This window comes from Spodoptera frugiperda, chromosome 22 (assembly GCF_023101765.2).
Source record: "Spodoptera frugiperda isolate SF20-4 chromosome 22, AGI-APGP_CSIRO_Sfru_2.0, whole genome shotgun sequence".
NCBI classification, from domain to species: Eukaryota; Metazoa; Arthropoda; class Insecta; order Lepidoptera; family Noctuidae; genus Spodoptera; species Spodoptera frugiperda.
In genome coordinates, this window is record NC_064233.1 from 4,608,683 (window position 1) to 4,632,057 (window position 23,375).

At 37.1% G+C, this 23,375-nt stretch overlaps 1 protein-coding gene across 1 annotated transcript in view; it reads left to right on the forward strand.

Annotated features, from left to right (window-relative positions):
• Window positions 1-20,100, forward strand: part of LOC118279723 (uro-adherence factor A) — a 124,215-nt gene extending 104,115 nt beyond the window's left edge. The window contains 16 exon segments of the mRNA XM_050702429.1: window positions 606-735; window positions 1,318-1,464; window positions 2,517-2,701; window positions 5,632-5,729; window positions 7,179-7,315; window positions 8,482-8,603; window positions 9,249-9,393; window positions 11,311-11,318; window positions 11,478-11,519; window positions 11,521-11,601; window positions 12,240-12,373; window positions 13,180-13,284; window positions 14,036-14,132; window positions 14,765-14,908; window positions 15,805-16,133; window positions 16,280-20,100. Coding sequence (XP_050558386.1) covers window positions 606-735; window positions 1,318-1,464; window positions 2,517-2,701; window positions 5,632-5,729; window positions 7,179-7,315; window positions 8,482-8,603; window positions 9,249-9,393; window positions 11,311-11,318; window positions 11,478-11,519; window positions 11,521-11,601; window positions 12,240-12,373; window positions 13,180-13,284; window positions 14,036-14,132; window positions 14,765-14,908; window positions 15,805-15,946 — 1,717 coding nt within the window. The 3' untranslated portion in view covers window positions 15,947-16,133; window positions 16,280-20,100.
• The last annotated feature ends 3,275 nt before the right edge of the window (window positions 20,101-23,375 follow it).

Below are 23,375 nucleotides of genomic sequence, written 5' to 3' on the forward strand. Positions count from 1 at the left end.
TGTAATGTAATTTATATGTAAATTGAATAAATAAATAAATAAATAAATAAATTCCATGAAAACATGAGTTCAAAAAAACCATTCCCGTATCGTTTGTTATGTTATCCATAAACTGTGCAATTGATATGTAATTATTTATATCCCTTTTGTTACACCGTGTATATACTATACTAATATAAAAGGTGTTCGAAAATGATCCGTCACGGCTTCAATGGGAGGTAGTGTTGTGTTTGAAGATTGTAATAGTGAAGAAATTTTGTACCTCGTACCAGTTATTCAATTAGAGAACATAAAGAAGTTAAATAAACATTGACTTTATTCTGTATAAAGTGGTTCAAAAATACGTACTATGAGAGAGAACTGAACACATACAGAGAAAGAGATAACAAACTCATGCGTAGATTATTTGTATGAAAAAAAAACTCATAATTAAATATTTAATTACTATTGTAATCTTCCTACCTCCCATTAAAGCCTTGGCAGATACTTTTGAAGCTCCTTATATAAAGCTGAAGAGTTTTTCGTTTGTTTGTTTGTATGAACGCGCTAATCTCCGGAACTACTGATCCGATTGGTCAACAATTCTAAACTACTCTACCTTCCAGACACGGCTGGTGGCGCATCACGGAGCCGGACCAGTTACGAGAGCTGATGGACGCTCTGCATCCTCGAGGAGTCAGGGAGCGCGAGCTACATGCGGCACTCTCGTCGCATCTACCCGTCGTTAATAATACGGTAATTATTGTAACTTGTAACACTATTTATTAAAATCCTAGTTTCTGCCCGCGGCTTTGTTCGCGCGCTAAAAAGTAGCCTATATGCTATTCCAGACCACACTCTATCCCTGTTCCGAATTTCATCCCGATCCTTTCAGTCGTTTTGACGTGATTGAGAATGGCAAACCCCTCTTTTGTAGAGGAGGTCTGTAGTCTCGTAGTGGCCAAAAAATATTTTGAATGCATGCTATTCACGTAGTTCCCTTACGGCAATACTCGACTAGTTTCGGTCTCAATCAGAGCTGGAGATTAAGAATAAAGAGCTTGGATGATAAAACATTGCAACTAGATGAATTATGCGCAAAGAAGTTACAAAGTAACACATTTACATGTTTTTTTTGACGGGGGATATCCAATGACTTATCCTGCCTTGGATGAGGCGAGAGGGAGTGTCAGACTGTTACCGACTAAAAACCACCCCGTTCCTACTCCTGCTTTGAGCCGGAGCCCCGGTAACCCGTTACGTTGTCCGCAGCTTCGAATAAGTGTACATTGAAATTACTAGATGAATTACTAAATATATTTATACTTTTGTCCACAGCCATACATAGACAAGGGAGACCTCACAGCTACAGAACTGACCCTGTCGCACCTAGACCGGGTGATTGCCCTCAACGGGGGCATCGCGACCGACACGGACTTCTCGCCCATTATACAAAGGAGGATAGACACGCAACTACTTAATATGGTGAGAGATCTTTTGAGTACCTATAGTACCGTAAAACGGGGTGAATAGAAACAAATCAAGGGTGAATAGGAACAACATTTTGTTGTGTTTTCACGTAATTTAGAACTGTTTACACCATTTATATATTTTTTTTTATTAATTCATTATTAAAACCAAAAATGCTCTATTAAAACCAAAAATATGAAAACAAACTAATAATCCTAATAAAAAATGTTTTTCTATTCACCCCCTGAGTTTCTATTCACCCCATTTTACTGTTACTAGCTGTTGCCCGCGACTTTGTTCGCGTAGAATAATGACTTCGATCAGAATTTGAGTGCTTGATTTTATTCTAATATGATGATATTTTTCTATAATAAAAGTAGCTTAAGTTACTCCTTAGTACAACAACTACATTTTTATAAAAGTGCCGTCATAATTTGTCCAGCCATTTCAGAGATTAGCTAGTACAAACAGACAAGAGAATAAAGAAGAAGAATTGTAGTTTCGTATGGATTTGATAACTTTTCCCAATAATAATAATCACAATATTATATTTTAACACATGTCATGCAAACTAGTGCTGAAAATCTGCGTCGTGGTATCAAACTTTTATTACAGGCTACAGCATTAAGCTAACCGCTTACCACTTAGTGCTGTGATGACAATTTTTCTTTTATTTTGTATTTTGCTGGTAACACAACGTAATAACAATGTAACCAAGAATTGTATTGTAAATCTGATTGAAAAAGAGTAACCTATGGAGTTTCTTGCTCGTTCTTCTCCATAGGAATCTACACTTTGGAACGAGCAAATAGACCAACTAGAGGACTGATCGACAGACAGAAATTTGCCTTCCCGGGCTATTTGAAATAAACCTTATTTTGACTTTGACTGTGACCTTATTTTGACTTTGACTGTGACCTTATTTTGACTTTGACTGTGACCTTATTTTGACTTTGACTGTGACCTTATTTTGACTTTTACTGTGACCTTATTTGATTTTAACTGCGACCTTAGAAAATAAGGTCTTCTTCTTAATAAATCTTTCTACAACCAACAAACTATTCTAGGTGGAAGAATTAGAGGAGCGAGTAGCAGCGGCATCAATGCAGGTAAAGGGTTGGAGACCAGGTCGCGCTGGGTCTGATGGGGCCCCGACAGAACCTGTTCCCCGTGCCAAGCACAAGTTGCAGGCGTTAGAAGCTCACATAGAGCGGAGGTACCTGAAGCCTCCGTTCGTCCAAAGGTACGCTAGGTAAAGTATACTCCTCACATACTCGTGTCTTAGATCGCTTTTTTGGTCTTACGGTGAGTTGTGGCGGTTTCTCGTGAGTGTAGGGGGCGCTTGTGGCGATAATGGTCTTGTTAGTGTAGTCGTATAGTTGTTTGTACTCTTTTTGTTAAAACTACTGAAGCAATTCATTAGAGTAGTTATCTACCATGAATAAAAAAAGAGTACTGTTGCTTTTATTCTTTTTTATTATATAAGCCGGTAAACGAGCTGATTGATCACTTGATGATAAGCAATCGCCGCCGCCCATGGACACTTGAAATACCAGAGGCGTTACAAGTGCGTTGCCAGTCTTTTGGGGGTTAGGAATATAAGGGTTGTTGGAGAAATAGGGGAATGGGAAAGCAATTTAGGCTTTATTAACGAACTTACTGACTATAAAACTAAATATTTTGACATTTTAAAATGCTTCGGTAAAAGGTTTATATGGCCTAACTATAACCAATAGCTTGACTAATAGTTACTCTGACCTAGTAGACCTAACGCGACACTAGCGCCCCCAACGCCACGAGAAAACCCTCACCGCTTTGTTTGTTTGCACGGGACGGTGACGGGTTTATAACAATAAACTGATAACTATCATAATTTAACTGTCTTATTATGACACACGCGGCTCCAGTGAATTTTCAACCTTAAGATAAAGAACACAGAAGATATATTCGTCTGTTCGTTATTTCCGATTAATCGATTGATTGTAACTATTAATCGATATGGGATGTAAAGTGGAAATCATACATTTGTCCCGTATCTACTCTTTACACGCGTGTCAGGCGTTTTACCCACCTACCAGGCTTGGAGACTATGGCAAACTCCTCTTACGTAGAGGGGGTTATAGTCCAGCGGTGGACTGTCAAATTTTACTTGTAAAAGTGGTTTAAAACATATTGATTATAATAGGGATGATGACGGGGTATGAAAATTAAAAATCTATTTGGTCCGTCAGTTAGGTAATGAAAAAATATTAGACACGTATTTTTTTACGTATAAGAAAACAATTCTTAGATAAAACGACTCAAAGTTTAGGTTTTAAAGGCTAATGCGTCATTTCTACGTATAAAAATTTACCTAGAAATCCTTCAAATCGATATATCTTCGAAAGTATTTGTTGCCGTAAGAAAATAAAAAATACGTGTCTAATGTTTTAAAATACTCTACAAGACGGACATTGCAATAAAAAATAGTCATCTACCCTATTTATAATCAATGATAATACAATTTCTTCGGTGGTGGACATTTGGTTTATAAATAAAATGCACGCATGAATTGGATGTTTTGGCTTTCAAAATTCTTTTTTTTTTTTATTTTTCTTTTTTTATATAATTGGCTGATTACTGTTCTATATGTTTTTCAAAATTGAATCCAAATTATTACGTGTCTCATATCGGAAAGTATCGTCTCATGAAATTGCAAAATTTACTCAAAATTTTCTCGTTTAAAGAGATTAAAATTGAAAAAGACACGAGATGTGTTGGAATTTCTATTAAAATGCCATCAACTTACCTATACAAGTATACATTACAATTGAAATAATTGTAATTTGAACCGTAAAGTATCACGCCGTTTAATTCCCAAGGAGGTGGATAGAGGTGCTTGTACTTAACATATAGGGTGACTGATAATTAGTGAACGATATTTAAACACGTGATTATACTCATGATTACAAACAACTTTCCTAAAGAAACTTTTTTTGTACACTCATTTGTTTTATTTTCATCTCAATTACAAAACAACTAAATTTCGCGCGTGCTTGCTTTCGCATCAGCTGTTAGCAGCGAGGCGTCTGCGTCCGCGTTATTGTAAGACTAGTAGGTATTTTGGAACGCGCGCATGGTAATTAAATTTTCATTAAACTCATAGTACTTTGCTCGAGTCGGGAATTGAACTTGAGAAGCATAGAATTAGTGCACAGTGCACTTCTATCTACTCCTTCAGCGATTAAAGAAAGTGAAGTCATTTACGTTTATAAAAAAACATAGATAAGTTGATGGCAACTTAATGAAATGTAATCGACAATGTCAAAAATCGACTTACCTCCGAAATTAATAGCCGATTATAATCCGAAATCTCTGGATCGATATTAAACTTAGGTTTTATCGACAGAAACTGCATACAAGTAATGTCAAAAATTTCAATAAAATACCTTAAAAAACCGACCTTCAGAGATGTGCTACAAAAAAGCTATGCTACGAAGATGTAATAGCTAAGTTGTGAAACTATGTGACCGTTTCCACCAGTGCGAAGCTATGTGTACCAATGAATATGATTGGTGGAAGCCAAACGCATCCACAGTAACGCACCCTAATTATTTTTGTTGTCTTTGAAGTCGATTAATATACAAAAACCTGAACGAAAGTGTAGCAAATACTTTTCTGAAGACCTTAACAAAATCGATTCAGCCAATCGCGAGATAGTCGCCGACATACATACCAATCAAACTAATGCCCGAATACTCAAACGCTACTCAATTTTAAGACGCTCTCAAATGTAGTTCTGTCACTATCAATTCTTTATAAAATGACAGAGATAGCACGATATTTAAGTGCAACTTAAAAATGAGTAGCATTTCAGTATTCGGGCGTTAGTTGTATATAGAACACTTAAGTCTTTGACTGCCAATAGAAAACTGTTGAAGGCAAATCCTCCGCTAACGGCGGTCACCGGTGACCACCACGGCGTTCAATGTGTTAATTGAAGTTATTCATAAGAAACAGACGTGTCCTCATTTAATTCCGAGGTGTAAGGCACACTACACGTCAAACTATCTTTTTTTTTAAGTCGGTTAAAAATCGATCTTAATTATTTCATAGTAATGAGATTTCGGATTGTCATTGGCTCTTAATTTCGGTCGTAAGGTTGTTTAGTAAATCTAAGGGAGGATTCTCTTCTTGCCTTAGCACAACGGAGGCGACAATAGGCGCAGTGTTGCAAGCGGAACATGGCAACACGTCGGCGCCGTCGCCGCAGAATACTGATGGAGCTAGCGAGGGGAAAGGTAAGCAGAATAATAAAATTTAAAAAACTAAAAAACCCGACTGCGTTTCTTTACAACATGAAAATGAAAAAACCCTAAAACAAGAATACAAGAAAAAATTAAGCAGTCGGGACCCATTCCAAATATTATGAAGACTTAGGACACATACGGCTGGCTTTCTAGAATGGGTCCCGACTGCTTAAATTTTTCTTGTATTCTTGTTTTAGGGCTTTTTTCATTTTCATGTTGTAAAGAAACGCAGTCGGGTTTTTTAGTTTTTTAAATTACCTTTTTTATTTTATTTTCTTTTAGTTTTATTATTTATTATATTTTGATATAACTCTCACAGTAAATACGAATCAAACGACCCCTATCAAGCTGAAATCCATCGAGTCGTTCAGGCTAGAGAGTGAGCAATATTCGAATTTGGCGCCAAAAATACGCCATTTTGTTTTTTTATTATTTTGATATATCTAGTGTCACTCTCACAGTAAATACGAATCAAACGACACCTCTCAAGCCAAAATCCATCGAGTCGTTCAGGCTAGAGAGTGAGCAATATTCAAATTTGGCGCCAAAAATCCGCCATTTTGTTTTATAAACGTTTTGATATGTCCAGTGTCACTCTCACAGTAAATACGAATCTAACGACACCTCTCAAGTCAAAATCCATCAAGCCGTTTAGGCTGCAGGGCGTGCCAAACAATTATACATACATACATACATACATACATACATACATACATACATACATACTCTCGAAAAACATAACCCTCCTTCTGGCGCAGTCGGGTAAATAGTGCTCAATTTGTTAATATTATTTGTAAAAGATTGCACTCGGTTTCAACTCCATACTACCACTGAAAATAAAATTAATACAAAAAGAAACTACCATGTAGCTCGATAGATGGTGTTCGGATCGAGTAATATCGCGATAGAGTTTATTTTCGTCAATTTTTTGTGTAATTTTCACAAGTATCTTCCCAACATTGATTAAAGGTTTTTAGTGGTTTTGCTAATACATATTTAATTTATTGATAATATTTTATGCATTATCGTTGTTGTTAAAATCGACGAGAGTCAGTCGAAAATGAATACCGGATAAAAGATCTTATGATTATTGTCCATAAAACTGTATAAACTGGTGAAAACTGAATAGCATATTGAAGAATAAAAAACATTAGGACAGTAGTGTATTTCTTTATTGTATGAATCCACAATATCTAATACACAAAAACCGAAATTTTATATCGGATAAAAGATCTTGGGATTATTTGTCCGTGAAACTGTATAACTGGTGAAAACTGAATAGCATATTGAAGAATAAAAAACATTAGGACTTTAGGACAGTAGTGTATTTTTTAATGTATGAATTCACAATATTTAATTCACAAAACACCTCTACATTTCAAATCCACAATATCTAACTTACAAAATACCTACATTTCATTGTAACAATTGAAATTTCAGTGGACAACAAAGGCATAGCCCGTGGCCTAGCGAACTGGCGCGAGGCTCTAAGCAGATGCACTACATCATCACAACTGGCCATGATGCTGCAGGCCCTGGAGGCAGCCATAGCCTGGGACAAGAGCATCATGAAGGCGGTACGTACCAGACATGTACGTTATTTAATGTTCCTATGTTTGTTTGTGTGTTTGTGTCGAGTAAAGTGTTATTGAGTGTTTTGGAAACAGAAGAAAATTGATTACAATCTATACTAATATTATAAAGCTGAAGAGTTTGTTTGTTTGTTTGTCTGTACGCGCTAATCTCCGGAACTACTGGTCCGATTTGAATAATTCTTTTTGTGTTGGATAGTACATTTATCGAGGAAGGCTATAGGCTATAAAACATTACGCTATGACTAATAGAAGCCGAGCAGAGCGGGTGAAACCGCGCGGAAGTAGCTAGTTTTATTATAACTTTCGTGAAACATACTAAATTAATTATATTATCATGCTCATGAATATGAGCCTCTAGCCTGGCTTGAAACTAGTCGAGTTCCTCGTCAAACAGTTACGTGAGTAAGCCCGATAACATGAAAATAGTTAAATTAAAAATACTAGGTTTCTCTCATAAAAATTACTATTGAGAAAAGCTCTACTAGTTTCAAGCCACAGAGGGACTCTTGATTAGCGCGACGTCGCCTCGTCCGCGCACGCTGCTCATGAGAAACAAAACATCGTGAGGAAACCTGGGCTTATTATTTCTATTTTTTTTTTAATTTATGGTAATAAGTCAGTAAACGAGCAGACGGATCACCTGATGGTAAGCAATCGTCGCCGCCCATGGACACCCAAAACCGGAGAGCGTTAGCACGTTGCCGGCCTTTTGTGGGTTAGGACTTTAAGAGTTGTTGGAGAATCGGGCATTGGGAAGAATGGGAAAGGGGGTAATTGGGTAATTATAAGTTTGATATCGCCAACCTGTATTGAGCAAGCATGGTGATTAATACACAAACCTTTTTCGTGCGACAAGAGGCATTTGCGCTTTGTTTTATATAACTGTAATGTCGTACTATTTTGATAATAATAATAAATAAATGTTCAAGACATTTATTTATTATACCATATTTTATTAGACATATATTTTTATATAAACCCCTAATTTTATTGTAAAACGTCCATTATAGAACCTGGCTTCACTGACAGACAGACTGACGGACAAAATTGACAAATTTGACGTTTCAAAAGTGCTTAGATTAGAATTAATTGAAATAAATGCCTTAACTTTGATTTTATAATAATACAATATTAAATTTCTCCTGTAGAACTGTCAGTTCTGCCAATCCGGTGACAATGAGGACCAACTACTGCTGTGCGATGGCTGCGACAAGGGATACCACACGTACTGCTTCAAACCAAGCATGGATGAAATACCTGATGGAGACTGGTAGGTTATATTCTTTTAGGGCGGCAAAAAGTAGACGGGTCACCTGATGGTAAGCAATCGGCATCTCCCATGGACACCTGTAGTAACTAAGGAGTTACAATAAGAGTGTTTTTGTGCCTTTTGGGGGTTAAGGATAGGACTGAAGTCATAGGAGATTAAGGGGGAAGGAATTAGGCCTTCAGTAACTTCATTCACACGGTTTTTATTGATTAACAATTGGAAGGTAGTTGATGGACTGCCTCGTCGGTCGAGTGGTCGCAAATGCGACTGCCAAACAAGGGGATTCGATTCCCAGGTTGGGCAAAGTATTACTGGGCTTTTTTTTAGATTTTCAAAAATTTCTCAGTAGTAGCACGGACGGAGTCTGGAAATGTGCTCGGTACATGGTTTCTATATTTTGTGTGTGTTAATGTATGTAATTGGTTTGGTAAACTGTGTTAACATAATAAATAAATAGATAAATGGCAATAGGCTCACCACACATGGAACTTATAAATAGTGAAAAGTGGGCGTATATTGTACAATGGCATTACGTGCCATAATGAGCACCTCTGCCTATCCCTTCGGGGATAAAAGGCGTGACGATAATAATAATATAATATAATATACAAAAGCATGCTTTATTTATTTAAACGTGCGGTGCAGGTACTGCTGGGAGTGCATCAACAAGGCGCGGGGGCAGCGCGTGTGCATCGTGTGCGGCGGGGCCATGTCCGCCGCGCGCACCATCCCGTGCGCGCTCTGTGCACGCGCCTACCACCAGGACTGCCACTACCCACCACTGCTCAAGGTAATATCCCCTCCGCCTTATGTTACCTCCATGTATCATAATTACTGGAGAGCTAAGGGACGAGTAATACCAACGCCAAGCCATGTTGTAACGTTTATATAAACCGTACATGTCACTTGATTTTTGCGTGTAAAATAAATGTTATTTCTTTCTTACGTTTCTCTCTCTGGGTCATCTCTACCTCTCTCTCCTCTCTCCGACCTCTCTCTCTCTCTAATTTGTCTCTTTCTCGAAAGTCTTGAAATACGCCTTATTCAATACATTAATTCATCATTCACCTTCAGTCAAAACTTGGGTTTGTGGGGTTAACGCACATTCCGACTGTCCTGCGAAATTTCTAAAAAGGTGCAGTTTGCGTAAAAAAAAAACATAAATCAGTGAAATAAAAGATCTCTGTATTTTGACGATGATTACTCTTGTAAACTACAGAATGTATTTACTTCTATGTGATTTATTAGTCATTAGTCCTTATAATTTCAATATGCATACCAGAAATTCCATTGTTTTTATAGATTTATCGATAAATTAATGTTGGACGGAATAAGGAGCCCTACAAAATGACGACGTACCTGAATACCGACCAAATTGGTCGGTAAACGGAATTTTAAGGTTTATGAATGACACTAATTTTCTGTAACGTGGGTTGTTTTAGGAGTGTTTTGTGATTAGTTTCTTATTCTTAAAGCTATCCTTAGATATTAGAGGTATCCGACCTATGCTAACTATAATGGATTCTTTGTAATTTACGTTTCAAATTGACATATTTCCGATATATTTACGATTCCTTCACAAAGACTTGCTAGAGTTAAACCTTTATATTTTATGTTTATTTCGAAGAATTTTAAAATACGATATTGTTACAACTTAATAAGTAATATAGAGTAGAAAGTAACTAAAAAAATGGTATAAATTTCAGTTAAGACGTTTTATCTACCAAATACAGGTTTGGTCGTAGTCTGAAAATAATTTGTTTCCCTGTCCCTTGTTAGCTAACTAAGGTTAATATAGGTTTTGGTGTTTTTGTTTTACATATAAGCACATCATCGGTTGTCATCAGAATGAACGACAAAAACGTTAGTAATAGCCATAACTTGTACGTAATACCTACGACCCATAATGTGTCCGAAAATAACTACGGAGGTTTAGTACCTACAACCTACACGTAGTAAAGAAGTACCTACCATATGTACGATACATAATGTAATGATAGGTACCGAAAAGTTTAGTCACGAATTATCGGAATTACGTATCTTAACAATAGGTATTACCTATAGAATTAAAGACCATTCGCGTTAATATGGATACGCCAATTTCTTTATTAGGGTTAATATTAAGATCGAACATGATTTATAAATCTTATGTGAAATTAGGAAGTTTGACTTAATTAAAAAATGGCGGTATTGAAAAGTAGACGTAATTGTATGTTCTCTGCTTGCATCTCCGAGTGTTAAAAAACGTAATGTTATGTGTAAATGCTAATCGGATCATCGTAATTTCAGTGTCGAATCCAAAAAGTCAATGCGTATATTTTAGAAAGATTGTTGTTTTCGAATTTCTACTCTATTGCTAAGATATAGAGTTATTTTACAATGTGCGTTTGGGTCGGACGGAATCAGGTGACTTCTAAGTCGACGTATCACGGAAATCTGTCGGCAGTCGGTCGGTTACGGGGACTTATAGTATTTTTCCAAGCGTAAGAGTTTAAATCGAAATATAGGTACAAAATAGTTAAAAGGGCAAAATAATGAACATATTTCTAATTCATAGTTGAAAACTTTTGAAAAAGCATTTTTTATTATACGATGTGAATTTTTTGTTTATGGAATTTTGTTAAATGCCGATCACCGGTCTTTTTCGGTACACCGGAATGTACATATTGACTTTGATTCTTATCAAAAAATTAATTCAATCAGTTAGTATCCAAGGTTGACTTTGCTCCCGCCCGTTGTAAAATACATGTCTTATGTTTTAAAATAATCTACAAGGCCTTTTAAAATAAAAATTAGTCATCTGATTAGCCAAATAACTTCTCGAAAGGTTTTATAAAAGTTTTAAAATCTTATACATGTGTGGTGTTTTTTCAGACCGCCGGCGTACTGTTCCCAGTGTATAAAAGCGCCGCCGAAGACCTGCCGCGCAACTCAAGAAACCTGCCAAGCATCGGGACCTGAACACTAGTCTAGACATAGACCAGAATATGGTGCCTAGGTATGTCAGATTATATATAAAGAACTTTATTTTGTAGCGTTTAGAGTTGAGTTTTGTTTGACGGGAATGTTCATGGTGATACTTAAATACAAAACAGTTTTTTTTCCATGGTTTGTAGTAATAACACGAAGTTTAGAATGGTATTAGGTATACGGCAATAGACTACATGGGCTACACAAATTTTTAACCATCATATCAGCCATAAGACGTTCACTGCTGAATATAGGCCTCTCCAATCCCCCAGATAGGCCGTTTGGAAGCGACCTACAACCTTAAGCAGGTGGTTGTTAACGTTGCCGGCTTTTTGGGAGTTATAATTTAAGGGTTGTTGTTTGGGAACTGGATTGGGAAGATTGGGAAGGGGGGAATTGGGCCTCCGGTCACTCACACAACGAAACACAACGCAAGAACTGTTTACGTCGGTTTTCTGTAAGGCCGTGGTATCACTCCGGCGAGCCAGCCCTCGTACCGGAGCATGGCTCTCCCACACTTGAAACCTTCTGGTTGGACGCGTACTTGCGTTGTGTAGTGTAGGACATCCTACGCTGTACCAGTACGCGGTCTCCACTCTGAGACTCTCTCTGGCTTTTGTATTTATATAACATTTTAAAAAAGAAATACTTTATTCTTCTCCCCAGTCCGGCCGCCTCCCATGCCTCAACATCTACGACAGCGGAGGAGTGCTCCGGCAGCGCTCTACACACGCCGGAGAAACATGACGACAAGCTGGACGATACCTTGCAGGACAACGAGAATGGAATCAACCACACCGGTCAGTTACCTTATATTACGTTACCTATTTTTTTACCTTTACCTTCAGCTTGCTTATGGGCAGACGTGCTCCACCGTAGGCCGCATCATCACTTACCATCAGGCGAGATAGCGGCCAAACGTCGAAACATTTAACATAAAAAAAAATTCACCAGCTAAAGCTTTAAGTTTTCAAGCCTTCAACAAAAGAGCATACTACTTTTTAAAAGACCGGCAACGCACCCGTGACTCCTTTGGTGTTGCGGGTGTCCATACGCGGCGTAAATCGCTTACCATCCGGTGATTCGTCTGCTCATTTGCCACCTATTCCATAAAAAAGTCAAATTTCTGTGGTGGTTGGCGACTTGGCTTCTCCCAGTTGTTAGTCATTCTGTTAACCTGCATTAAATTCGCCGAGGGAAGTGGAAACTTTTTTTTTTTTTTTTCGACTAAATAACATCTTCTGATTTATTTCGTTGCGCGGATCCAGTTGACAGTCATTCATGTTCCTGGGACGCGCCGGACTTCAGTGTTCCGGTGTTTTCATGGTTGTATCTACTGTAGATTCTGGCTTACAGGAGTTGCAGCGATTTGGGAGGTTGTGACGGGCTTGTCCCAAAAGCTTTAGACAGAAGTTTCGCCCGCGTTTCGGGATAAATAAATTCTTAGGTATACCTAAATGGTCGGACTGCATCGTTGGTCAAGATGTCGCAAGTGCGATTGCCAGCCAAGGGGTCTCGAGCTTATATTGGCTTTTCGAAAAGTTTTATTTAAAAATCAGAATAGTGCTACGTACATTTAGCAATATAAATTGTTTTGTTTGTCCAGGCGAGCTGAGCTCCGAGGAGGGTCCCCCAGAGAAGCGCCGCGCGGTGCACTATGTCGGCGGGAACGGGGCGCTGCAACACGATGACACTGACGGACATATTGACGGTATGTTGTCATTAATATCTCTATTTTATTTATTTATTTAATTCAAAAGTTACAACGGTAGACAACCAATTAAAGCAACTTACATACATAACTAAAACATAATGAAACAGGAATTAACAGCATTCATAAGTTCACCTCGCAGTACTTCAGGCATTCCGACAAAATCTCCTTCCATCCACCACCATACAGTATGGAGATCACTCATATGACTTAAAATACTTAAATGAAACCACAAGTATTACTAGTCCACAGAAGCTTAATACAAGTGAATATTTCAAAGAAAACAGAATTTTCAATCAAAATAAATAATTAAGTTAAATCAAGTATTAAATTCTGTGTGAACAGCTCCATGTTCCTTGACCACAGAAGAGCTGTAATGTTGTAGGTTGTCTAGGAATGTTACGGACATACAGCGCGGCTGTTATAATGCCGTGTTTTGTAAAGAGTGTTCAAATGCATTTACTAATTAATGATGTAACAAATAATATGAAGAAAGACCACCACAGAATCAACTTGCACGGTTCTCCGACATCTTTAATTGATTTTTTTGGACTTTAAAAGAGACAATGACCTCTGAGTTTGTTTCGGCATTTCTTCTCAGAGTAGTTCGATAGGAAATGCCGGCCTCATCTAGTTATTTAAGAGATTGACGTGTAAAAGAGTTACATTGTAACCTACTTGCAAAATAAATGTCATTTATAATTTACTCAAAATAGCACAATTATTACTTATACTGTATATTTGTTGCCAGGCGAAGACCGAGATACGGAGAATGTGCCATTAATGTCTCGCGCCAAGAAAGAGAAGAATTCTGCCAAAAAGCTGCTGAAAGATCTACAGTTCTGCAAGTAAGTCGAAACTCCATTTATTTCTTCTTTATTATGAATCCAAGATTTTATTTAGTTTACGATACTAATGGGCGAAGTGAGGTTTTGATTTAATTCATAATTTTGTTAACGTCGTTGATCAAATAGTAGCAAGTGCGATTACTAAGCAAGAGGTCTCGGATTCGGTTAGTGAGTGGGGCAAAGGATTATTGATTTTGTTTTCAGTTTAAATAAAATCTCAGTGATGTTACAGAATCTGTATTGTTGCTAAGTTTATGACAATCAAGTGGAACTCCTTGCCGGAGTCTGTGTTTCCTGATGGGTATAACCTGGGTGTCTTCACCCCGTCTTGGCCCGAGTGAATAGGTTGCTTACTGGGCAGACGTGCTCCACCGTAGGCCGCATCATCATTTACCATCAGGCGGGATAGCGGCCAAACGTCGTTCCATTCAATAGTAAAAATTAACAATCTCACCTCTTAATTGAAATTTGATGCCTTACATTGTAACGTTTTGCAATGTAAGGCGGGTTATATTTTATAATATAATAATTTCCCCCTTTACGACACTTAGGAGAAAATCAACAAAATGTGGGGCAATCCTTCTTTTTATAAACATCAACATACCAGTAACCTCCCCCTCTGCCTACCCCAGGAACCTCCTGTGCGAGATGGAGTGCCACGAGCACGCCTGGCCGTTCCTGCTGCCGGTGAACACGAAGCAGTTCCCGCAGTACAAGAAGGTCATCAAGTGCCCCATGGACCTCTCCACCATCAAGAAGAAACTGCAGGATAACACGTAAGTATTATTACTGTAACATACAGTACTCTCAACGGATCTTGGCAGGTCTGAACTACGTGCGGCTGAGCAATAAGTGTAAAGGGTCAATTGTATTTAGAAATGGTCAATCTCTAGCCTAGATCGCCGCCCCCCGCACCTCGCCTCATGCCACCATTTGGTTCTAAAAAAAGACTTATTGCGCAGCTTTCTGCACGTAGTTCAGACCTGCCAAGATCCGTTGAGAGTACTGTACTTTTATTTCATAAAATTCTTTTAAATTACAATAAAATCACTACTTAGTATAAAACAAAGTCACTATTTTTGTCTGTTTGTCTGTATGCTTAAATCTTTAAAATTACGCAACGGATTTTGATGCGGTTTTTTTTTAAATAGGTAGAGTGATTCAAGAGGAAGTTTTATATGTAAAATACAGACATAATATATCACCATTGCACCCATGCGAAACTGGAGCTGGTCGCTAGTTACTACTATAACATACTTTTATTTAATAAAACTTAAAATTACATTTTCAATACTACTTATATTTAAAGATATAAAAATAGGAGTTGGCCTGCGGGAATATCGTCCTAGCCGTGGTCCTAGCTACCGAAAACACCAGAAGCGTTACAAGTGCATTGCCGGCCTTTTGGGGGTTAGGAATTTAAGGGTTGTTGGGGAATCGGGGATTGGGAAGATTATACATATAGGCCTCCGGTAACTTTCACTCACACAACGAAACAACACAAGCGTCGGTTTTCTGTGAGGCCTTGGTATCACCCCGGTCGAGCCAATCCCATTCGGAATATTCGAAGCATGGCTCTCTCACACATGACTATAAATAGTTGAAAAATATCCTTTTAATCATAAAACTATAATAATATAATTATTAATTCCACCACTTTTCTCCCCAACAGCTACAAATGCAAAGAAGAGTTTGCTTCGGACGTGCGTCTCATGTTCAGCAATTGTGAGGTGTTTAACGAGGACGATAGCCCAGTGGGCAGGGCTGGCCACAACATGAGGCAGTTCTTCGACGACCGCTGGGCACAGATCTGATCCCAAACCCCCCAGTGGGAGGAAGACCCTACGTATCCCACCCACTAGGTAAACATACAAAGACTATTGAGAAATTGACAATTTGTCAACTCATTTGATTATGGTATTTTCTCTAATAACTGTATAGGGAAAATTGTGTATTATAAAGTCGGTAAATGACTACAAAACTACGTATTCAATCCACTAGGTAAACATACAAAGACTATTGAGTAATTGACAAAAATTGTTTTGTCAACTCATTTGATTATGGTATTTTCTCTAATAACTGTATAGGGAAAATTGTGTATTATAATGTCGGTATATCACTACAAAACGACGTATTCAACCCACTAGGTAAACATACAAAGACTATTGAGATATTGACGAAATAAATTGTTTTGTCAACTCATTTGATTATGGTATTTTCCCTAATATGTATGCAGGGAAAATTGTGTATTAAAATGTCGGTAAATTACTACAATACGATACGATTACTATATAGTATCAAATAAAGACAGGAGATGTGTTTTTTTGTCATCAATGTTGACTATTAAATCATTGTATGGTATTTTCTCTAAATATCTTATGGGAAAATTATTGGTAATGAATATAAATCGATATGATGACTATATTGTATCAAATGCCAAATGTTTTGTATTTATTTCTATGCGCAAAGTTAGCGCAAGTTTGCGCATTTCAATACTGAAACATGTTTTAGCGCAAAATAAACGAAACACTTTACTATATATACCCTTTTTGAATTACAATTCCTAATATAAAAGAGAACAAATGGATTTCTATTGAATTTGGACGTTATACCCATCAGAATAAAGTCCAATTTTGTAATAGCATAATATGAAAGTGATAATGATCAAAGGTTGTAATTAATGTTGATAAGGACATGAGGAAGCGAGATAGGAATACATTTGTCTCTTTCTTTTGTACTCATACCCCTGTTTGTGCTAAACCATGCGTGATTTTATGTTATATTGTAAAAGGCAGTCAGTGAGTGAAAGAGAAAGCATTATAATTGACTTAGTAAAGACAGAGATAGAAATATATGGCCTGTGTTAAATAGGTAATACTTTAGAATGAAAAATCGATTAATTTAACCCAGTGACGCTTAAACTCTTTGCTTTTAAAGTAAAATTGGATAACAATAGTTAAATTTTAACTATTTATTTTTTATTGTATTTGAACATCTAAACAAACTACTTAAATGAGAACAAAAATAAAAATATCGATAGTAATAAATAAATCTATCGATAAGTCGATAAAACTGAATACGACTCTACGTAACTTCCATTCCAGATAACGAAAGAATTCCAAAAAAAAAAAAATATTTGAAATTTAAATAAAGAACCGGATACGAATAAACATTCCAACATTATGACGACGACCGGACATGACGACAATCGCGAATCTCATATTTTGACGTATGAATAAAAAAAAAACAATGTGATTAAAAAAAAGAAATTTCTTTTTCGAATATTATAAAGAAAAAAAAATACTAGCAACTTGATGATGTTGTTCGATTGTACCTAGTAGCGTGTAAATAGTAGTCGGTAAACAATAATTTAATATTATTATATAATTAATTAAATAATTAATTAATTAAAAAAAGTATTAGAATGAGATATAGACGTAAGATTTAGTTTAGAAATTTTTCAAATATTATTTTTGTAATTTGAGCTTGCAACGAAGCAGTATTTGAAATATAAAAATCAGCATTTCTTTCTTAATAGGACAGCTGTGTAATTTACTTTTGATTTAATACATAATATAAAAATTACATCACATTTTTTTCCGATGGCAACCGAGTCTCCAATATTGTCGACTATACTGCCAAAAACATCACATTGACATATAATTAGACTTTGACATTGACAGTTAAAACTATTTGACACATGACAGTTGCTGTCAATGTCAAATGAAATTGTAAACATCTCACATATAATTTGTATATAATATTTTAATTTTAATAAGATATTTTACATTCTGTAAACACAATTTGAAAATTACTATACTATACAAAACAAAATACGTGTATAATTTTCACATAAGCGCGGCAAACGAAAACCAACTTTGTCTTATTTAATATATAGTTCAAATTAAATCAAAAGTAAATTACATGTAGCTCAAAAAATACTCTTTATTTACCCAATTCGTCGGCCAGTTTGTAGTCAAAATAAAATAAATTGTACAATTTTATCGGTTTTGTGTACATTACTGTGGACATTATCTGTCGAACTTTTTGCATTAGGCTGATGTAGGAATAACTAGCTTAGGAGCTATTTTAGTGGACATTTGTATGTATTTTCAACAAAAGTTCGCTAAATAACAGTGTTGTGTAATGAGGGGATCACACTTGACCACGTTTTTTTGGAAATATTTTCGAAAAATAGCCTGTTTTTCGAGTCACAGTCGCCGCGTCGTGTGTTAATTTAGTATGTCTCACGAAAGTTATAAGTATAATTTTGTTCGTTATTTTACCAAACACTTGATTACAAAAAGTGATTTCAGTTAAATATGACAATACTAACTGCCGTACTCAGAATTTTAATGATTGCTTAAACCATTCCTTAGTAACGATATTGTATTGAAAACTATTGCTAAGGACTGGGTTGAGTAACCATTAAATGACTCTGAGTACGGGTGTTATAGCTTTTTTTAAATTATATTGTACATTTAAATAATATAAATGTGTTTGGACAAGCCTAAACAATTTTGATATGTTTTTATAATTATATTTTTTGTCCAGTGTCATTTCAAAGGCTATATTTTATTGTTTTATTTTTCTAATTTATCTTCAAGTGTGATCCTCCCAAATTTTAATAGTAACGAAGTAACGATTGTAGAGATTTTGAAGCAGGGAGATTCTCTATGTGATTTATGATTTACTATGTATCTATGGGACATTTAAAAATACGTATTTTCAATCAGAAACTTTTTAAACCTGAATGACAATGATGTTTTTTTATATTAAATTAATGTTTTCAAGATATTTTGCAATTATTTTTTATAGTAAATTATGGTTAGACCATTTTATTTGTGTCTTAAGTTAAGTTATGGTCATAATGTATTCATTTCTTCTACAATATAACTATGTATTGCAAAATAATATTGTATTATTCCTTTAGGAAACATGGCAATTTTGTTTACAATTCTGGTTTAAAATACGTATTTTTAAATCCAATTTTTATCTCGAATCCAATGTCCAAAGCTTGATCACTGAAATGTTTCGCTCTAAACGAAATTAAACTATAATAAGTGTCAAATAAATTTCAAATTCTTGTAGTCAAAAATATATATTAATTAAGTATTAATTAATTAAAAAGCGATCCATTTCAGTGATACAAGTCTTACTTATTTTATTTTTTATCTGTGTATAATAATAAAAAAATCAATATGTCAGTCATTTGTAGTCTATTAGTCTCTTTTTTTTCTTTTATTTTTTTTTATTTATTGTCGCGTTATTTATTCCCAATTTGTGTTGAAATGACATTTTTAATGATGGTTTCAGACTAGTACTTACGTGATACGCATGCCTAGACCGATTTTATAATAATTTCGACATACTGTTGTCTTGCAGACTTAATTAATAACAATAGCAATAAAAAAAGACGTAATAATTAATAGAAATTCTGAGGGAAATAGAATAGAACATATTTTTATACACATGGACAATTCTCACAAGTTTTTTTTTTATAATAATAGTGCAGGTTTATTGATGATAATTTTATCGATATTTTTTCCCCTGAACACTACAACACTATGTCGAAAACGAATCTTTATTTTAAATAACTGAAGAGTATTTAGTGAAAGTATTAATTTTAGTATAATACTTAATTCAGCTTTTTATAATTAAATAATTTTTACTCGTGAACCATGCAAGCGTCACACTGGACTTTTTAAAACTAAATTATTGAGTATTTAGCGTATGAAACTATGTATACTGTACCTTTAGAGTAACACGTATTGTAATACCGACCTACTGCCATCGAGATAAAGTCGCTTTTGTCACAAAACGTGTTCCCCTAAAGATGATCTTTCGTCCGCGAGGCGTGAGTGAGAGGTTCGATATTCAGACGTTTATGTTGTGTGCATCGGTTGATTTTAATTATAAAATGGATATATAAATTATATATACGAATAAATAAATAATTTTTGAAGCACTCCCTTTATGTTTTATTTGTTAACACTCATTATAAGTATGATAACTTTCGAACTTCAAAAACCAAAACTAGAAAGTAGAAATAATGCAAGCTGCCATTCTTTTGGATTCTCTGATTGGCCAAAATGTTACTACTACTACACATAACATCAACAGCCTATAAGTGGCCACTGCTGACCAAAGGCTTCTTCTCACACGGAGAAGGTTTGAGCATTAATCACCACGCTTGCTCAATGCAGGTTGGCTATTTCAAACTTATAATTAGAAATTATAAGCCCAGGTTTCTTCACGATGTTTACCTTCACCGTTTGTCAGTGGTGTCTAAATAATTTTAGAAAGTACATATAACTTGGAAAAAGTCACATTCGTACTTGCCGTTGGTAGGTTTCGAACCCGCACTCTCATGCATGAGAAGCGGGCGTCTTAAAGCTCCGTGCCACCACGATATACTACCTACTATTACTACCACAGAATTCTACTGCTACTACCATACTGGAACGAATTAAAATACGAGACGTTATGCTATGTTACGTCTACTAGAATCTTAAAGAAAATAAACTAAAGGTTTGTTGCTACTAAGGAAAAATAATGTTCCGAATTTCCAACGCACATGTGAGTCGGAGGCACACAGTTAATATGAAACGCAAATACGCATAAGGGTCCGTTCACACAGACCGGCTCGGAGAGGAGAGCAAATTTTTATGACGTTGAAAACACAGTTTTAAGGTTTATTTTTTAATGTCCACTGTTTTTGTTATTAAAAATGCTTGACGGCGCTTGGTGTGAAATAATAAAAGGAGCTGATCGGCTCCGATCGCGTGCTCTTTCTCGCTCGTGCAGCCGATCGGCTCCGAGCGCATCCGCTTCCAGCCGGTGTATGTGAAATAGTTGGCGACTCCGCTGCGACCGACTCCAAGCGTATACGATCCGATTTGTGCGTTCGAGCAGCCGATCGGCTCCGATTGTGTGCTCTTTGTTGCTCGCGCATCCGATCGGCTCCGAGCGCATCCGCTTCCAGTCGGTTTATGTGACATAGTTGGCGACTCCAAGCGACCGACTGCAAGCATTTACAGCCAAAAAGTAACCTTTGAAGAGGTGGAACTGATGAAGAAGACCAGAAATGGCCAAAGCGTATACCATCCGGTCTGTGTGAAAAGAAAAATGCGGGCCGATGCTCTCCGAGCCGGTCTGTGTGAACGGACCCTTAAGAGAAGAATGTGAACAACACTGTGAGTTAGACTCTAGACAGACGGGCTGCATTTCAATTGCAATGCAACTGCAAATTGCAGTTCAAGGGTATTTTGAATACAGTTGACACGACTGCAATAGGACTGTAAGCCAACCGTGCAGTCCAATTGCAGTTGAATTGCAGTCGGTGTGCAGGGGCTTTAGTCTGCTATTACAATTGTGTCAGAATGGTCGATCACTGAGCAGTGCAAGAGGGACGGAGCTATGTAGGTTGTATAGCTCCATCCCTCTTGCACTGCTCAGTGATCGACCATTGTGACACAATTGTAATTAGCAGAATAAGGCCCCAGTTCACATAATGCTGGACTGTTGAATTGCAGTTGAAATGCAGTCCGTCTGTCTAGAGCCTTAAAGGCACACGGCGCGGAGTTTATTGCGCGTCCACGTCAAGCACGTTTGACAAAAAGTACTTTTTTTTGTTTTTTTTTTTTTTGATGAAAGTATTGAATTTGACTAGTAGGAGACATGCCTATTGCGCGAATATCGTGTCAAATTAGAATGAGGAATAGGAAGGCAGTTTGGATCGGAATAGGAATCGGGTATTGTACAGTATGGATGAATTGATGTCGCTAGTACATATCACATAAACAACTTGCGTTCCTTTATATTAAATGATTAATTAATTAAGCTAAAAAGTTTACTGAAATCTGTGAAAATTTTAATGAAATCTGTGTCAAACGCCTAAGTATAACTACCAGTGGCGTAGCGTAGTGGGGGCGGCAGGGGCGGCAAATTTTAAACAATAAATAATAAAAATATTTTGTAAATATTTCAACCATTTTATATTTTTTCGCAACTAGAGATCGGAGAAAGTAGTGATAGTGGGGATGGAACCTTTAACGAGTGGTCCTGCCCCGAGAGGGGCACCTGAGGCAAGAATCCGACGATTCGTCGGAACCAGTAATTGGTAGGGTAAAAAAGGTGAAGGCGAAATCAAGTTCTTGAGTCAAGACTTGATGAAGCTCAACGCCAACTGAGGGCGTCTCTGGCGCAAGCCAAGCGGGTGGAGGCGCAAAAGGACCTGGAGGAGAAGGTCGCCGCCAAGGAGCGCGCAACCGGTGCAGCAAGGTCCAGGGCCAGCTACAGGGCTTCCAACGTCCTCTACGCAGACCACTCAGTGACTGAGCTAGCGCAAATGGCGCTGGAGGACAAGGAGGAAATTTAGGAGCAGGAGAAGGAACGAGGTGCATTTTTAGTCAGTAAGAGTCTGACACTCCTTTGACTGCACGGTTAGTGCAGTGGCTGGGCAACAAGCTGCCACGCAACGTGTAGCGGGTTCGATTCCCACACGGAGCAACTCTTTGTGTGATCCACAAATTGTTGTTTCGGGTCTGGGTGTCATGTGCATGTGAACTTGTATGTTTGTAAACGCACCCACGACACAGGAGAAAATCCTAGTGTGGGGCAACGCAAAAAAAAAAAGAACTCCTCTCGCCTCGCCCAAGGCGAGAAAAGTCATTTGATGATTTTCCCCCATCAAAAAAAAAAATTGCTTTTTGTCAAACGTGCTTGACGTGGACGCGCAATAAACTCCGCGCCGTGTGCCTTTAAGGCTCTAGACAGACGGACTGCATTTCAACTGCAATTCAACAGTCCAGCATTATGTGAACTGGGGCCTTATTCTGCTATTACAATTGTGTCACAATGGTCGATCACTGAGCAGTGCAAGAGGGACGGAGCTATGTAGGTTGTATTACGCGTCCACGTCAAGCACGTTTGACAAAAAGTACTAGTTTTTTTTTTTTTTTGATGGGGGAAAATCATCAAATGACTTTTCTCGCCTTGGGCGAGGCGAGAGGGAGTTCTTTTTTTTTTTTTACGCGTTGCCCCACACTAGGATTTTCTCCTGTGTCGTGGGTGCGTTTACAAACATACAAGTTCACATGCACATGACACCCAGACCCGAAACAACAATTTGTGGATCACACAAAGAGTTGCTCCGTGTGGGAATCGAACCCGCTACACGTTGCGTGGCAGCTTGTTGCCCAGCCACTGCACTAACCTTGCAGTCAAAGGAGTGTCAGACTC